At 47.8% G+C, this 15,242-nt stretch overlaps 1 protein-coding gene across 3 annotated transcripts in view; it reads left to right on the plus strand.

The window, feature by feature from the left end:
* Positions 1-15,242, plus strand: part of MYRIP (myosin VIIA and Rab interacting protein) — a 218,161-nt gene that overhangs the window by 161,908 nt on the left and 41,011 nt on the right. For all 3 annotated transcript variants that reach the window (XM_027958035.2, XM_042236531.2, XM_060402094.1), the window contains exon 10: positions 879-1,507. In XM_027958035.2, coding sequence (XP_027813836.2) covers positions 879-1,507 — 629 coding nt within the window. The remainder of the gene's footprint in view (positions 1-878; positions 1,508-15,242) is intronic.

A 15,242-nucleotide genomic window follows, 5' to 3' on the forward strand; every position in this document is an offset into this window, starting at 1 on the left:
AGCTCAAAACGCCATGCACCTCTCAGGATGAAGACTTAAAGAACAGAAAGCACTTGCGTAGAAAACAGCTGGTTTTTCTGAGGACCACTCGGCCCTTGACATGCTAAGCTGTCCAGACTAACCCCAGAGGTCTTCAAAGATGTCTGATCTGTTTCGCAGGAAGCAGATTACTCCTTGGGGGCACTGCTCCATCCCAGCAGAGCAGAAATGTACCACAGAGGAGGCACAGAGGTCATCCCAGAAGGTTAATGTCCCTGGACTATTTTCAGAGGTTCTGTTTATGCCTCAGGGAAAGGGCCGGCTCTGGAGCCTGTTGGTCCACGGCTGAGGTCAACTGTAGGGACGCTGAGTAAACCCACCTTCAGTCTTCAGACTTGACAGTGCCTTCGACAAATTCATATCCCCCCAGACACATTCTCACTTCCCAGACCTTGACTGAGCACCTGCCGCATACACACCACGTGTGCTCAGTGTGGGGAAAGAAAGATCCGAGGGCAGCCCCTGCTCTTGAGTTTCTCAGTGTGAGCTGGAGACGGGTTTACTCAGCCCACAGCATCCCTACAGCCTTCCCAGCCTCTGCTCTTTCCTCCGCACGAGCTGGCTTTGGGACAGTGCAGGATGACTGAGACCCAGCCCCTGCCACAGGGCCCCGTCACCAGGGAGGAGCCCTGTGCGTGGTCAGCCAGAAGCCAGGATGGATACTGGAGTGAACCGGAAAGGCTGTCACAGCAACTCAGGGAAGGAGGAGCCCACTCTGGGTGGGGAGACCAGAAAGAGCTCTAGGAAGAGGGGCGCAGAGGAGGAGGGCTGTCTGAGGGGCCCCTCGCTCTGAGGTGCTGACAGTCCTTCTCTGGCTTTTCTCTCCCTCCTGCCCGCAGCTGTGGCCCCAGTTCTGCAGAGCCCTGATGGGAACTGGATGGCCCTGAAGGATGGGGCTCTGCCCCCAACCCGCCTGCTGCCCAAACCTAAGAGCGGCACATTTCAGGCCCTGGAGGCGGCCTCCAGCGTGGCATCTGCCTACGATGATCTGGGCTCTGACAGCGAGGAGGACTTTGACTGGAGGGAGGCCTTGAGCACGCTGTGCCTGCAGCCCCGGGCTCTGCCCGGGGAACCCCAGACTCAGCCCGCACAGGCTCCGGGCTCAGAGCAAGGCCCCTCTGCCTCCTCTGGGCCCTCGCCCAACCCCGAGGCTATGTGGTCTGACTCGGAGACCTCCTCGGTGGGCTCATCCCGGGAAGCTGGGCACCGGGCCAGGCTGTCCTGGTTGCAGAGGAAGGCCCCCCGGAACCCCGCAGCCGAGAAGATGCGCCTACAGGGAGAGCTGGATGTGAACTTCAACCTTCAGGCAGCTGGCAGGGAGACCTCAGACAGCAGCGAGCCTGAGGAGGCCCCCCACGCTGCAGATCGGAGGGCCAGAAGGTGGAGGAGGGCCCGGGGGGGCTCCGAGGAGCTAAGCAAGGAATTGCCTGCCCCCAGTGGCCATCCTCTGGAGCTGGACACACATCAGGTAATAAAGCAGGGTGCACATAAGCACCCACTCATTTTTAAGTAAGCTGTGCCCCTCTCCAAGCAAGAGTGGCATGGAGAGTCCTGGATTCTGAATCCACAGACCCAACTTCTTATCTTGGTTTTGCCGCTGACACAGGTCACAACTCTTGGAGGCATACCCTCCTCTCTGGAGATGAGAGCTTAGAGTTCAAAGTGGGCTTGCAAAGTGTGGCCCACAGACCAGCCGCAACCATAGCACCTAGGAACTTATTAGAAATGCACATCCTTGGGCCCTGCCCCAGAGCTGCTGAATCCAACATTCTGGGGATGGAGCCCAAGCTGTCTTGGTGATTCTGCTGTGTGTTAAAGTCTGAGGGCCCCTGGCATGGAGTTAAGGGGATGGGATCTAGAATCAGCCTGCCTGTGTTCAAATCCAGCCGTGTGACTTTGGACAAGGCATCTTCTTCGGTCTCAGTTTCCTCATCTGTCAAATGGGGATATTACAACCCACTTCAGAGAATGGCTGTGATGAGTGGATACGTTTGTAAAGAGCTGAGCTCTCTCCTAGAACACAAACAAGGGCACAGTCAGTGTTGTTTTGATTGCATAACTGAGGGTGCAGTTTACTAACATTCTGTGATTCTTGGTTCCCATCATAAGCCATCTCGAGAGTCCTCAGTGCCTCCTCCCTCATGGTTTAGCTCATGAACCCCCTTAGAGAATCTGATTAAAGCTACAGAGTCTCTCTCTAGAAAAACGCTCCTCTTTGCACACACACTCTCTCTCTCTTTTTTTACTTACAGTGTCAGGCAGTTCGTGGACCCACATCCAGATTAACTTGCTATTCTCTGGAGACACCCCGCTCATCCCCAGCTCTGGGTCTAAGATCATGCTGTGACCTTGCCCTCACCTCTCCCTGGCCATCCATGGTGATCTCTTCCACAGGGATCACCGTGGACTGAGTATTAAACTCTGTGATGCCAACGGAGGCCTCCCCATAGCCATGTTTTCTAAAGTGACACAGGTGAAGCCTGGAAAGTTCACGTGCCCTTTTGAGCCGTTTGGAGCCGCGAGCCTATGAGAGGTCTGTCCGGCTGCCTCTGTCTTCTGTAGGCACAGCATCACTGCCACTCACATAACTACCAACGCGGTGTTTTAGGCCCCTAGGGAAACCACACCCACTTTCTGAACATCATTGCGTCTCCAATAGTACCCAGCTACCGTATCTTGCATTCTCAGTTGGGGTTCCACAAAAAGCAGGTCTAGGGTTAAAAATCTGGTTGTAGATTTTGAGAGAAGCAATCCCAGGAAACCCAAGAGTGAAACCAAGAAATGAGAAAGGCCGGTGAAGATACAACATAGGCCACTGGGGCCCCATCCCACCAGGGACCTGCTGAGAAGCCACGTGGGTCACAGCTCAGAATTCTGCCTCCAGAAGATGGGCAGCAGTTGCCCAGTCTCCTATCTCCCACCGGTAGAGACAGGCCCCACCCAGGGTGGGCCTAAACGTCATACACAGGTTTGCATGAATGGTGCCTGAGAAATCCCTCAGATGGAGAGAGAGATTGGATCTGAGGTGGAAAACCATCAGTGGGTCAGAAATTGTCCCCCATAGCTGTGGGCAACTCATGTAGGTCCAAGGGGATACAGCCCTGGACATCACCAGCATCTGCTACAGTAAATGTATTAGCTTCTATAAATGTGTCAGCCAGGTCCCTGATCCCGGGGCCCCCATTAAGGTAGTCGTGACCTCAGAGGTCTTCAGGTCACAGAATTTAGCATCAGTGCTGCCTGATCTCCTAATATATTACTTAGAAATTTGGTCCAGGCTCTCACTTTCTCCCCTGTGAAATAAGATCATTACAAATCTGCCATGTGAGTTTGTCATGATCATAAATGAAAAATTTATAAAATTCTGTTCAACTATGATTCAGTATCATCTAGCTCAAGTCGAGACAGTTTTCCAGGGACTCTGGGTGACTTGCCTCAAGGGATATTCTTGGAGGTTGTCTGCGAGATTGAAATGCAGGTATAAAACGCAGCCTATCCATCACCTCTAGGTGCCTGAAGTTCCCTATTTATTCTAAGGTGACTTGTAAGTTGTCTTCTGCTGATAAGTCTTAGGAGGCATCAACAGGGAGAAGGCGAGGGCCCGCTGAAAGGACGCAGGACCGACGCTCTCTGCCTCCCTGGCAGTGTCCTCTCCTCCCCACTAGGTGGCGATGGCATTGAACTTCTGGGGACTTCAAAACCCTGGCCCTCCTCTGTCCTCCCTTCTGTTTAATTTACTAAGGCAGTTCGCCCCTTAAAAAAGAAAAGGTATATAAATGTATATTTTTTAACTATTTGTGTACTTATAAGGGCTTCCCAGACGGCATAGTGATAAAGAACCCTCCTGCTGATGCCAGAGACACACGAGACGCAGGTTCAATCCATGAGTTGGGGAGGTCCCTGGAGGAGGGCGTGGCAACCCACTCCAGTATTCTTGCCTGGAGAATCCCCACGGACAGAGGAGCCTGGCGGGCTACAGTCCATGGGGTCGCAGAGTCAGACACGACTGAAGTGACTTAGTACGCACGTACGCACGCATACTTATAAGTATATGTATATATGCAAATATATAAATAACATAGACGTTATTAAAACATACAGATATAGGCGGGCTTCCCTGGCAGCTCAGTCAGGAAAGAATCTGCCTGCAGTGCAGGAGACCTGAGTTCGATCCCTGGGTTGGGAGGATCCCCTGGAGAAGGAAATGGCAACCCACTCCAGTATTCTTGCCTGGAAGATACCATGGACAGAGGAGTGTGGCGGGCTATAGCACATGGGGTTCCAAGAGTGGGACACAGCTTAGTGACTAAACCACCACCACAGATATAGTCTGCCTTGACCACAACCCTACATCCCTGCTCTCTCCCACCAAATGGCTACAGTTGTTTTTGTGCATCATATATGTATAGCACATTTAGAAATATTATTCTGTAAATGTATCTGTGTTTCAGCAAAATCGGCATCCTACTCCCTCTATTCTTCCACCGCTTCTTCCTAACAGTAAGCGATGGAGAGGTAGGAGCACACAGATCTCTGCATCCCAGTGGTCCCCAGCGGGGAGTGCGGGAGTGGGAGCAATTTGTCCAGGATGCAAGCAATATGGGGGCATTGCCTGATGGGAATTTTAAAACAATAATAAATCAAATCCAAGTCAGTCTTTTTGTTATCACCTTGCACTGCTGCTGCTGCTGCTGCTGCTAAGTCGCTTCAGTCGTGTCCGACTCTGTGCGACCCCATAGACGGCAGCCCGCCAGGCTTCCCTGTCCCTGGGATTCTTCAGGCAAGAACACTGGAGTGGGTTGCCATTTCCTTCTCCAATGCATGAAAGTGAAAAGTGAAAGTGAAGTCGCTCAGTCGTGTCTGACTCTTAGCGACCCCATGGACTGCAGCCCACCAGGCTCCTCCGTCCATGGGATTTTCCAGGCCAGAGGACTGGAGTGGGGTGCCATTGCCTTCTCCGATCACCTTGCACCAGGCACAGATACTTGTAAGTCATGCTGATGACAAAAGAGCTTTACCAGTGTTGCTCCAAACATCCCACCCAACCCCCCCAGTTCCCCAGGGTTCCAAGGCAGGGAGGAATCCACAATCAATAGTTCCTATAATGATGGACATTCAAGACTGTTTCAGTGTTTGGTGTTTTAAACACTACCGCAGAGAGCACCAGTGTGCAAACCTCTTTATACAAGTACAGGAGTAGACTTGCTGACTTGAGGGAGAAATGGATCTTTAATTTTAATGAGTACTCCCCAAATTAAACTCTCCAAACTTCCCAGCAGTCTGCAGAGCCACACACTGTGGCGCACATTTTTCTCATACTGTCAATAATACTTGGTGTTGTCAGTCTGTTACATTGTTGCCAACTTTATGTGAGGAAAAAAATGTATTTCTTTTTAGTTGACATAGTTACTACTGAAATTGAATATTTTTTCCTATATTTACAGCTATTTGCATTTTTTTTCTTCTGTGAAAGACACATTTATATGTTTCTTCTATTACTTTGTCAGACTTTTTCTTCTTGATTTTTAGAAATTAGTTTTATTTTCTAAAGCACTGTAGATCTTTGTTCTTTGATGGTTACACACTGAAAATACTCTCCCCTTGTCTATCACTTTCACCTTAACTTTAAGTATATTTTACATGCAAAACATTTTGTTACTAATAACTTATCGGTTATTTTCATTTCCTTTAAATTTTGTGTCTTGTTTGAGAAAGTTTTAAATCGCCAAGGTTTCAAGAATGTTTTCCTGTTTTTTTTCTAATACTTTATAGTTTTGAATTTTACATTTAGCTCTTTAGTCCATCTGTACTTTACTTTGGGGGATAATGGGAGGTGAGAAGTGTTTCTCTGGTGGCTCAGTGGTGAAGAGTCTGCCTGCAAGGCAGGAGACTCAAGAAACGTGCATTTGATCCCCGGGTTGGGAAGATTCCAACATGGAAGTGTCATGTTGGAATGTCACAACATGTCAACCCACTCCAGTGTTTTTGCCTGAAAAATCCCAGAGGAGCCTGGCAGGCTATAGTCCAAAGGGTCGCAAAAGAGTCGGACACAACTTAGCAACTAAGCACAGCGTGCACACAGCATGAGGTAAGATCTAACGTTGTTGTCATCAGATCATTATTGGATAATTAAGCTTATATCTGCAGGAAACTATGAGCAGTTTTCTGAGTCATGGAAGTCATATTAGAATCATAAATCCATTCCTTAAAAGATGCTGCTCCTGGAGCTGAGATCCCAGAGAAATTTATCCCATGGGTCCTTATGGAGAGAACACAGAATAAATACAGCACCCTCCCCATAAACTGCTTCAAATGAACACACACTTTGGAGGCTGCTTCTCACGGTGTCACTCAGTGTGGGCCAGTACATCTCTCTAGGGACAGCTCAGTCAGCTCAGGTCTATGAGGGGCCAGAATAACCTGACTTCTACTGGTCCGAGCTGCTCCTGGATCGTGTTGGGGGATCTGTAAAGGAGTGAATGGCTGCCTCCCCCGAGCCCTGGTTCATGAGTGCTGTACAGCTCTGAATTCAAAGAGAGGCACTCTGAGACATCTTGCAAGACCACGCATGTTGGCTGTGGAGTGACAGCACCCCCCACACCTGTGAACAATGAGCCACCTGTCAGATCCACCTACCTCTGAGGTGTGTTAAGAGAACACTCCCAAGCAAGCCCTTCGGTCTAATTCAAACTGTATCTGAATTTCCTCCAATACACAGACTAAAGGATGAGAGTCCCCACTTCTCCACCCCAATTCTTCACCGTTGATTTTCATAGCTTGTTAGCATGGAACCTTCCTTTACATGAAAACTTAAAGAGCTGCTCTGAGACAAGGCTGCCGGTTCCTCATGCCTCTCACTCCCACCTCCACAGCAGCCTCCGCAAGTACAGATCGTAACTTGGAAACAGTTCAGAGCACTGTATGATCAAATACCCCCTGCAAAGAAGAAAAATCTTAGACAAAGATCTGTCAAGTGATTCCCCTTGTTAGTGAGAATTTCTGGGTGCCTCCATGACTAGGTGGTTGCAGAGAACAAGTCTAGAAAGCAATGAGATATTTATTGTATATAATGATTTTTCTTTAACATTCTTGTGTCACAGGCCCTGATGAATTATTAAGTTTCCTCCTCAGTGGGGAAGAGAAATGTGCATGAACACAAGTGCTCAAAGCTTTACATTTTTAACCAGGACTCTGTTGGATATTAAGGAAATGACAACCCACTGCAGTATTCTTGCCTGGAGAATCCCATGGACAGAGGAGCCTGGTGGGCTACAGTCCATGGGGTCGCAAAGAGTTGGACACAACTGAAGGGACTTAGGATGGACGGACCAAAAATGATGACTTTTGTTTTGCTGTAGTTAAATTATGGCCCTACTTTGGGTGGATATTAAATAGCGGGGCTCCCTGTCAGTTAAAGCCTTTACTTCCTTGTGGCAGTAAAGGCGTGCTCACCCCATGAGGGAAATGTTGAGCGCTCTCTAGAGTGGGGACTGCTTCCCAGGTGGCTCAGTGGTAAAAATCTGCTTGCCAGTGCAGGAGACACAAGTTCTATCCCTGGGTCGGGAAGATCCCCTGGAGGAGGGCATGGCAACCCACTCCAGTGTTCTTGCCTAGAGAATCCCATGGACAGAGGAGCCTGGAGGGCTACAGTCTATGGGGTCCCAAAGAGTCAGACGTGATGAGTGACTAAGCATCAACAATACAGCGGGGGCTGGAACCCAGCCCACTCACAGCAGGCAGCAGGTCCTTGGCAATGAAAAGACGGGGATCGGGAACAGCCCTCAGCCCCACTGTCCCCACCCCTGGCCTGAAGTTCAGCACATGGTTCTTTAGGAGCCTCTTTCGTGCCCCTTCTAAGATCCTGACCCTCATGCTGGCACTACTAACCAGGTACTGAATCGCTATCAAAATCCAAGGATCATGTGACTGAATCTACACCCAGTTCCAATGCTGAGTCAGAGAGAGAGAGAAAAAGATGAAGTTCACTGTTAATGCTGCTTCCTTCCTAAAAGATGTTTCCACAAAGTGACAGGCCAATGTAGTCAGTATGAAAATAACTGTGACTTACATGCCTATTCCTCATATAAACACTGACCTGAGAAGTCCAGGCTAATGGTTTTCTGGGTATTTTGTACGGATTGCCATAATTCCAGGGAGCAAATGGCTGCTATTTCAACAAATGGCGTAGTTAATTCTGCCAGACAGGAGATTCCAGAGGGAAAGCAGACCAGGGGCATGGCCCACCCATCAGAGGGATTTGGGCACTGGAAGAGGGATCCGGGTCCCAGATTTCATTGAGGTTTCCTGGTGCCTCTGACGGTAAAGAATCCGCCTGTAATGCAGGAGACTCGGGTTCAATCCCTGCATCTGAAAACTCTCCTGGAGGAGGAAATGATGACTCACTCCAGTATTCTTGCCTGGAGAATTCCATGGACAGAGGAGCCTGATGGGCTACAGTCCATGGGGTCACAGAGACAGACACGACTGGATGACTAATACTTTCATTTTTCTTGTTTATTTTTAAGTCAATTTTATAATAAGAAGGACTCAGCTTGGGAATCACACCAGGACAACCGACCTGTAACTATAAAAGTTAAAATTGAGCCTTCCAGCTGACATCCAGGTGCTGAGCTCACATAACCCCTTCACCAGACTGGTCCCCAAGGCCCGGGCCGCCCTGTGTGGCTCCACTGGCCCAACTCAGACCCTTGCATGGGGAGGAGTGCTCCTCGAGGCAGGCAGATGTATTTCAGTATTAAGTCTGATAAAATTCCAGGTTCTACCTTCCCATTTCCACCCTCTTAAGCTGACCAAGGATTTGACGTATATTTTTGTAGGTATGACTGTTCTTATCACACCAGTTATTTTTAAAAATGCCTTATTCACCAGAGTACAGCATGTGAATAAATCTACTTTGGGCTTAACATCAATACATCGGGAGAGGATAAACCTCCACCTTAAGGCACCAGAGACAGTGCTTTCCCAGACCCGCAGAAGAAACGGGACATAGGTGGAGTCGGCCAGCCCCAGGCTCTTTCTGCTGTTCTCGAACTTGGGATCACTGTGTATGCCAAGGAATTTGCACGTAGAACCACGGCCATTTGCTGTGTAAAGAGTCTCTAGGGTTAGTTAGCCTGTTGGGGCTTTCCTCTGTAGTTGACCGAAATAATATCTAAAAGCAAGCTGCCGAAATTCTGACTTTTAGGTCAGGGGCTGACGAGGGCCACCAGGACACCCGGGTATCTTCAGTGAAGGCTGATGTGTGGACATGTGACATCTGAGAGTAATCCTTTAGCGGGGCTCCTTTGAAGAAGAGGGAGGAGACCCAGAGGCTCCCACCGCCCCACCTCGAGTGACTGACAGTTGAAAGGCAAGCTCTGGGAAAGTGATGCTAGGACTGGGGTTGTCCAGCCTGGAAGACATTGACTTTCCTCCCTTAAAACGTGCGGGGAATCTGGATGATGATGGTGATGAGGCTGAGGTGGAGAAAAACTGCTTTGAACTAAGGCAGGCAGGATTCCAAGGTCTATAAAGACAGACCACTAGGCTGACTGAAGGAAAGGGGACTGAGAAAATCTGAGAGTACCCATCGCCAGAGTGCCGCTAGAAAAAGGATCTCCTCACCCCTTTATAATTTCCCCTTATGAAACAAGAGGTTAAATCCCTTGCATCTCGGGTTCTTCCCCTGCTCTGTGGTTCTGCAATCTGGTCTCCCTCCAAGGAGTGTGGGTTAGTGTGGAGCTTCTAGCTTTATCCTGGAAGAATGCAAAGAGCTTGGCCTTTAGGGTCAGGCCGTCTTCAGCTCAGCCACGCTCTAGCCACGTGACCTTGGACAGGCTACTCATGTTAGCGTCCTCAGGGATACAGAGGGAATGACTGGGCCTCTGGAATGAGCTTCTGTGAGTGCAGCACCCGGAGCAGTGTTCACCCACGCCACACGGCCGTGCTCAGCCACAGGAACCCTCCAGTTCCTTCCTCCACCCCTCGCGTCCCCATCGCCTCCATTTATGTCCACCTCTGTGTTTCTCGATCTTGGGAATTCATGGATTACCCAAGAATTGTCAGAGGGTATCCGGTTTGAGGATGGCTGCATTAAAACTTAAATACTGTGAATGTAAGAGACCTGTTAGCGCCACCAGAAGCATAAATCAAAGGAATGGCAATCCCCTGGCAGCACTCGGTGGCAAGGTGGTTAGCCCGGTAACCCACAATGTGCTTTTTTTAGGGTATCAATGAAACAAAAACAAAAATTTAAAGATTAGTATAAAGAATTTGCAGACCACAGAGAACCTCTTGGAAAAGAAGGTATGCTAGTCTATCTTAATGAGTATTCTGTCATCAGGTATTTTAAATTTTACCATACAATTGTACTCATTTCACATGCTAGCAAGGTAATGCTCAAAATCTTTCAAGCTGGGCTTAGCACAGGCACCGAGAACTTCTAGACGAACAAGCTGGGTTTGGAAGAGACAGAGATCAAATTGCAAACATTCATTGGATAATAGAAAAAGCAAGAGAGTTCCAGAGAAACATCTACTTCTGCTTCATTGACTACACTTTGACTGTGTGGATCACAACAAGCTGTGGAGAATTCTTAAAGAGATGAGAGTACCAGCCCATCTTCCCTGTCTCCTGAGAAGCCTGTATGCAGGTCAAGAAGCAAGAGTTAGAACCAGACATAGAACAACTGACTCATTCAAAATTGGGAAAGGAGTACAACAAGGCTGTATATTGTCACCCTGCTTATTTAACTTGTATGCAGAGAACATTATGAGAAATGCCAGGCTGGATGAATCACAAGCTGGAATCAAGATTTCCAGGAGAAATATCAATAATCTCAGATATGAAGATGATACCATCTAATGGCAGAAAGTGAAGGGGAACTAAAGAGCCTCTTGATGAGGGTGAAAGAGGAGAATGAAAAGATGGCTTGAAACTCAACATTCAAAACACTAAGATCATGGCATCTGGTCCCATCACTTCACAGCAAATAGAAGGGGAAAATATGGAAGCAATGACAGATTTTATTTTCTTGGGCTCCAAAATCACTGGGGACAGTGACTGTAGCCACAAAATTAAAAGACGCTTGCTCCTTGGAAGAAAAGCTATGACCAACCTAGACAGCATATTAAAAAGCAGAGACATCACTTTGCCAACAAAGTTCCATACAGTCAAAGCTATGATTTTCCCAGTAGTCATGTACGAAGGTGAGATTTGGACCAAAAAGAGGGCTGAGTGCTGAAGAACTGATGCTTTTGAATTGTGGTACTGAACAAGACTCTCGAGACTCCCTTGGACTGCAAGGCAATCAAACCAGTGATCAAATATTAAAGGAAATCAACCCCAAATATTTATTGGAAGGACTGATGCTGAAGCTGAAGCTCTGGTACTTTGGCCATTTAATATGAAGAGCCAACTCACTGGAAAAGACCCTGATGCAGGGGAAGACTGATGGCAAAAGGAAAAGGGGGTGGCAGAGGATTAGATAACATCACCAACTCCATGAACATAAATTTGAGCCAACTCCGGGAGATAGTGGAGGACAAAGGAACCTGGCTACAGTCCATGAGGTCGAAAAGAGTCAGACACAACTTAGCAACTGAACAGCAATAACATCATCCTTATTTAGCCAGAATCTCCACATTAGGCGGAGAAGGCAATGGCACCCTACTCCAGTACTCTTGCCTGGAAATCCCATGGACGGAGGAGCCTGATGGGTTGCAGTCTGTGGGGTCATGAAGAGTCAGACACGACTGAGCGACTTCACTTTCACTTTTCACTTTCATGCATTGGAGAAAGAAATGGCAACCCACTCCAGTGTTCTTGCCTGGAGAGTCCCAGGGATGGGGGAGCCTGGTGGGCTACAGAGCATGAGGTCACAAAGCGTCAGACACGACTGAGCATGTACGCATGCACTCCATACACTAAATATAAGTGTGCAAAGAAAAGGCAGCTTTTTCCCTTAAATTTCCTCATCAGTCTCCCCACTCTGAAGAGCCAGGAACGTAAAACCAGCCAATCCAACAGACGCTTAGCTGCTTGCAACTTTCTGTTTAAAGCTGTATTTTTAAAGTAAATAACCAGTCATCCAACCCCTCCACTTTCTCCACCTTCACCATCTTGGGTTGTGAGGGGCCTTCTGGTGTCCTCTGAGAGCCGAGCAGTGTTCCTGGTCATTGCAGATCTCTCAGTGATGGGGCCCCTGTTCATCAAGTCATCCCCTGCACTGCCCCCCCTCCCCCGCAGCCCGGGCATCCCGCCAGTGTCTAAGGCTCCGCCCCTTGTGTGCTCAGTTAGAACCCTGGATCTCTCCCTCAGACCCCACCTCGGCTCTCACTTTCACCCACTTCCAACCCTGTCATGCAGCTCCTGGTCAGCTACCTCATTTCTACTCTAGGGAGCTCCTGGGTGCTCACCTTCCAGGAACACCCAAGATCTTCCATGAGCCAGCTTCTGAGTACCCTTGGTGCCACCCAGCAGCCTGGGGAGACCCAAGAGCCCGGAGATACTTGACAGGTAAAGCTCACTCCTTAGACGCCTGCTGTGCTGTGCTAGGTCGCTTCATTTGTGTCCAACTCTGTGAGCCCATGGAGTGTAGCCTGCCAGGCTCCTCTGTCCATGGGATTCTCCAGGCAAGAATACTGGAGTGGGTTGCCATGCCCTCCTCCAGGGGATCTTCCCAACCCGGGGATCAAACCCTCATCTCTTACATCTCCTGCACTGGCAGGTGGGTTCTTTACCACTAGCTCTACCTGGCAGACGCTTGCTCCTCTGCAGTCTGACCCAGGCCTGTTTTCTCCACACCCCAAAGCTCCCCATGCTCTCCACCTCTGAGCCTTATTCCTCTAACTGTGCCAAGCAGCTTCATGCACCTTGGGTCTTAACCGTCCTGCTGCTTCCTCACCAACAATGCCTATCCCATGTCAACATATTAAAATGCTCCTCATCTCTCAAGAACCTGCTCAGAGACCATTCTTCCCGTGGAGCTCCCCCCAAGTCCTAAGACCATAGGATTCCTCCTTCTCAAGCATTCTGGGGGCATCAGCCACCTCTCATGAAGTCCTCACCATTGATTCTTACTCAGGGCCAGAAAAAAAAATCATCATCCAAGGGACACTGTTTATCAGTCCGGTGATTTTTTTTTTCCACTTCTATCATCTGTCTGGACTTCCCTGGCAGCTCAGAGGTTAAAGTGTCTGCCTGGAATGCAGGAGACCAGGGTTTGATCCCTGGGTCGGGAAGATCCCCTGGAGAAGGAAATGGCAACCTACACCAGTACTCTTGCCTGGAGAATCCCATGGAGGGAGGAGCCTGGTAGGCTACAGTCCATGAGGTCGCTAAGAGTCGGACACGACTGAGTGACTTCACTTCACTTCAACTGTCTCCTTTTAATTGCCTTTATATAAACAGCTCCCTTAAGCATTTGTCCAATTATAAACTGAATCAAGCAAATTTGATACATGAATTTCATAAAGAATCTGCCACACCTTTTTAGCAGAACAGGATGGTCTAGATTCTTGTTGCGAAATGTTGTGTGATGAAGCCATTCCTGTCAAATGATGAACTGAATGAAAATACCATCTTTTCTCTTATCCTGATAGATACATTGTTTACGCATTGATTCTTTGTTTACTCATCGATTCTTTATTTACTTATTGATTCTTGGGTTTGAGAAAATTCACTTAGGACACTGTCATCTGAAGACTCTTAGTCTGAGATTTCACTTAGACAACCAATTTCTTCCATCATCGTTAGAGCCTGTGGAGCTGCTCTCCAACTTCATCTTATGAGTCATCTAATAATTGTGAAATGTTGTTCTCTCAGTTTTTTTCCTTTGCCATTATGAAAAATTTTGAATTCCCAACTGTATACAGTGAGCTAAAAGCAGACTCAAAATGGTGATGATTTATTTCCATGTTGAATCATCCTTCTAAGTAATACCATTTTTCTCTTTTGTTATTCTAGTCTCTTTTTAAGCAAAATTGATGAGTAATGATGAAAGATAATTCCCGGGATGATAAAACAGCAAAATATTTCCAAAGATAAGTAAAATGAGATCATGAAAATCTCATCATGTGTCTTAGATTGATAAAAGGGTCCAATGAACCCAGATAATAATTGCAAGATGGAAGGAGTTTTGTTTACAGAATTAGTACATTTTCTCTTTGTTCTTGGGGAGTTCTTCAATAAAGAATAAAAGTCATGAAACACCAAGCCTTTTAAACAGATAAAACAACTCAAAGAGGAAATTCAAAAGCTAATATTGTGTGCAGTGGACCCTGATGGTATGCTGGGGGTTATCTTGTTAAAATTCCATACACGTCTGTCCAACATGAGGTGAAGAATAGAGTGAGACTTAACGATTTCCATGTCTTCCTGGAGTTTCCCAGGCCCGGTCAGGGCTCTGCTCACGGAGGGAGCTCTAGGAGATGGTAGGAGCCAGAGATGTAATTGTGTGACTATCAAGGGAAGGTGGCATAGTATTCCTTACGTGTGCACAAGAACTTCACACCATCTCAAAATCTTTGTGATCTGTCCTGAATACGGTTCTTTCCTCTCTCCCTTTTAGCTGGGTAACTGCTGCACTTTGAATCTCAACTCAAACGCCACTTCCACGAGCCAGCTTTCCCTAACTCCCAGCTTCTCTGCACTTAGCAGGGTTTTAGTGTCTCTTCCACTGGGAGCTGGTGGAGGTTTGCTCAGACTTGCATCCTCAGTACCAGCACAGTGTTGCCCCTAGTAGCCACTGGATAAGTATTCTGCAAATGAAAAACACTGAATTCACTTTTCTGACTACAGATGCTCACCTGCCTAGAGTTTTTTTTTTTTTTAATTGAAGGATAATTGCTTTACAGTATTGCATTGGTTCTGCCTAAAGTTTTAACAAAGTGTTAAGATGCATATGTTTGAGAAAGTAAGAATAAAAAGTAAGAGCTCATCCATAGGGAAAGCAGATCAAGCAAGAGCTTCACTTTCCTGGTTTAGTTTACCTTCATTTTCATTGACCTTTGGTGGTTTAGTCGCTAAATCATGTCTGACTCTTGCAACCCCATGGACTGGAGCCCACAAGGCTCCTCTGTTCATGGGATTTCCCAGGCAAGAATACTGGAGTGGGTTGTCATTTCTTTCTCCTGGGGATCTTCCCAACTCAGGGACTGAACCCACGTTTCCTATGTCTCCCGCCTTGCAGGCAGATTCTTTAT

This window comes from Ovis aries, chromosome 19 (genome assembly GCF_016772045.2).
Source record: "Ovis aries strain OAR_USU_Benz2616 breed Rambouillet chromosome 19, ARS-UI_Ramb_v3.0, whole genome shotgun sequence".
NCBI lineage: Eukaryota > Metazoa > Chordata > Mammalia > Artiodactyla > Bovidae > Ovis > Ovis aries.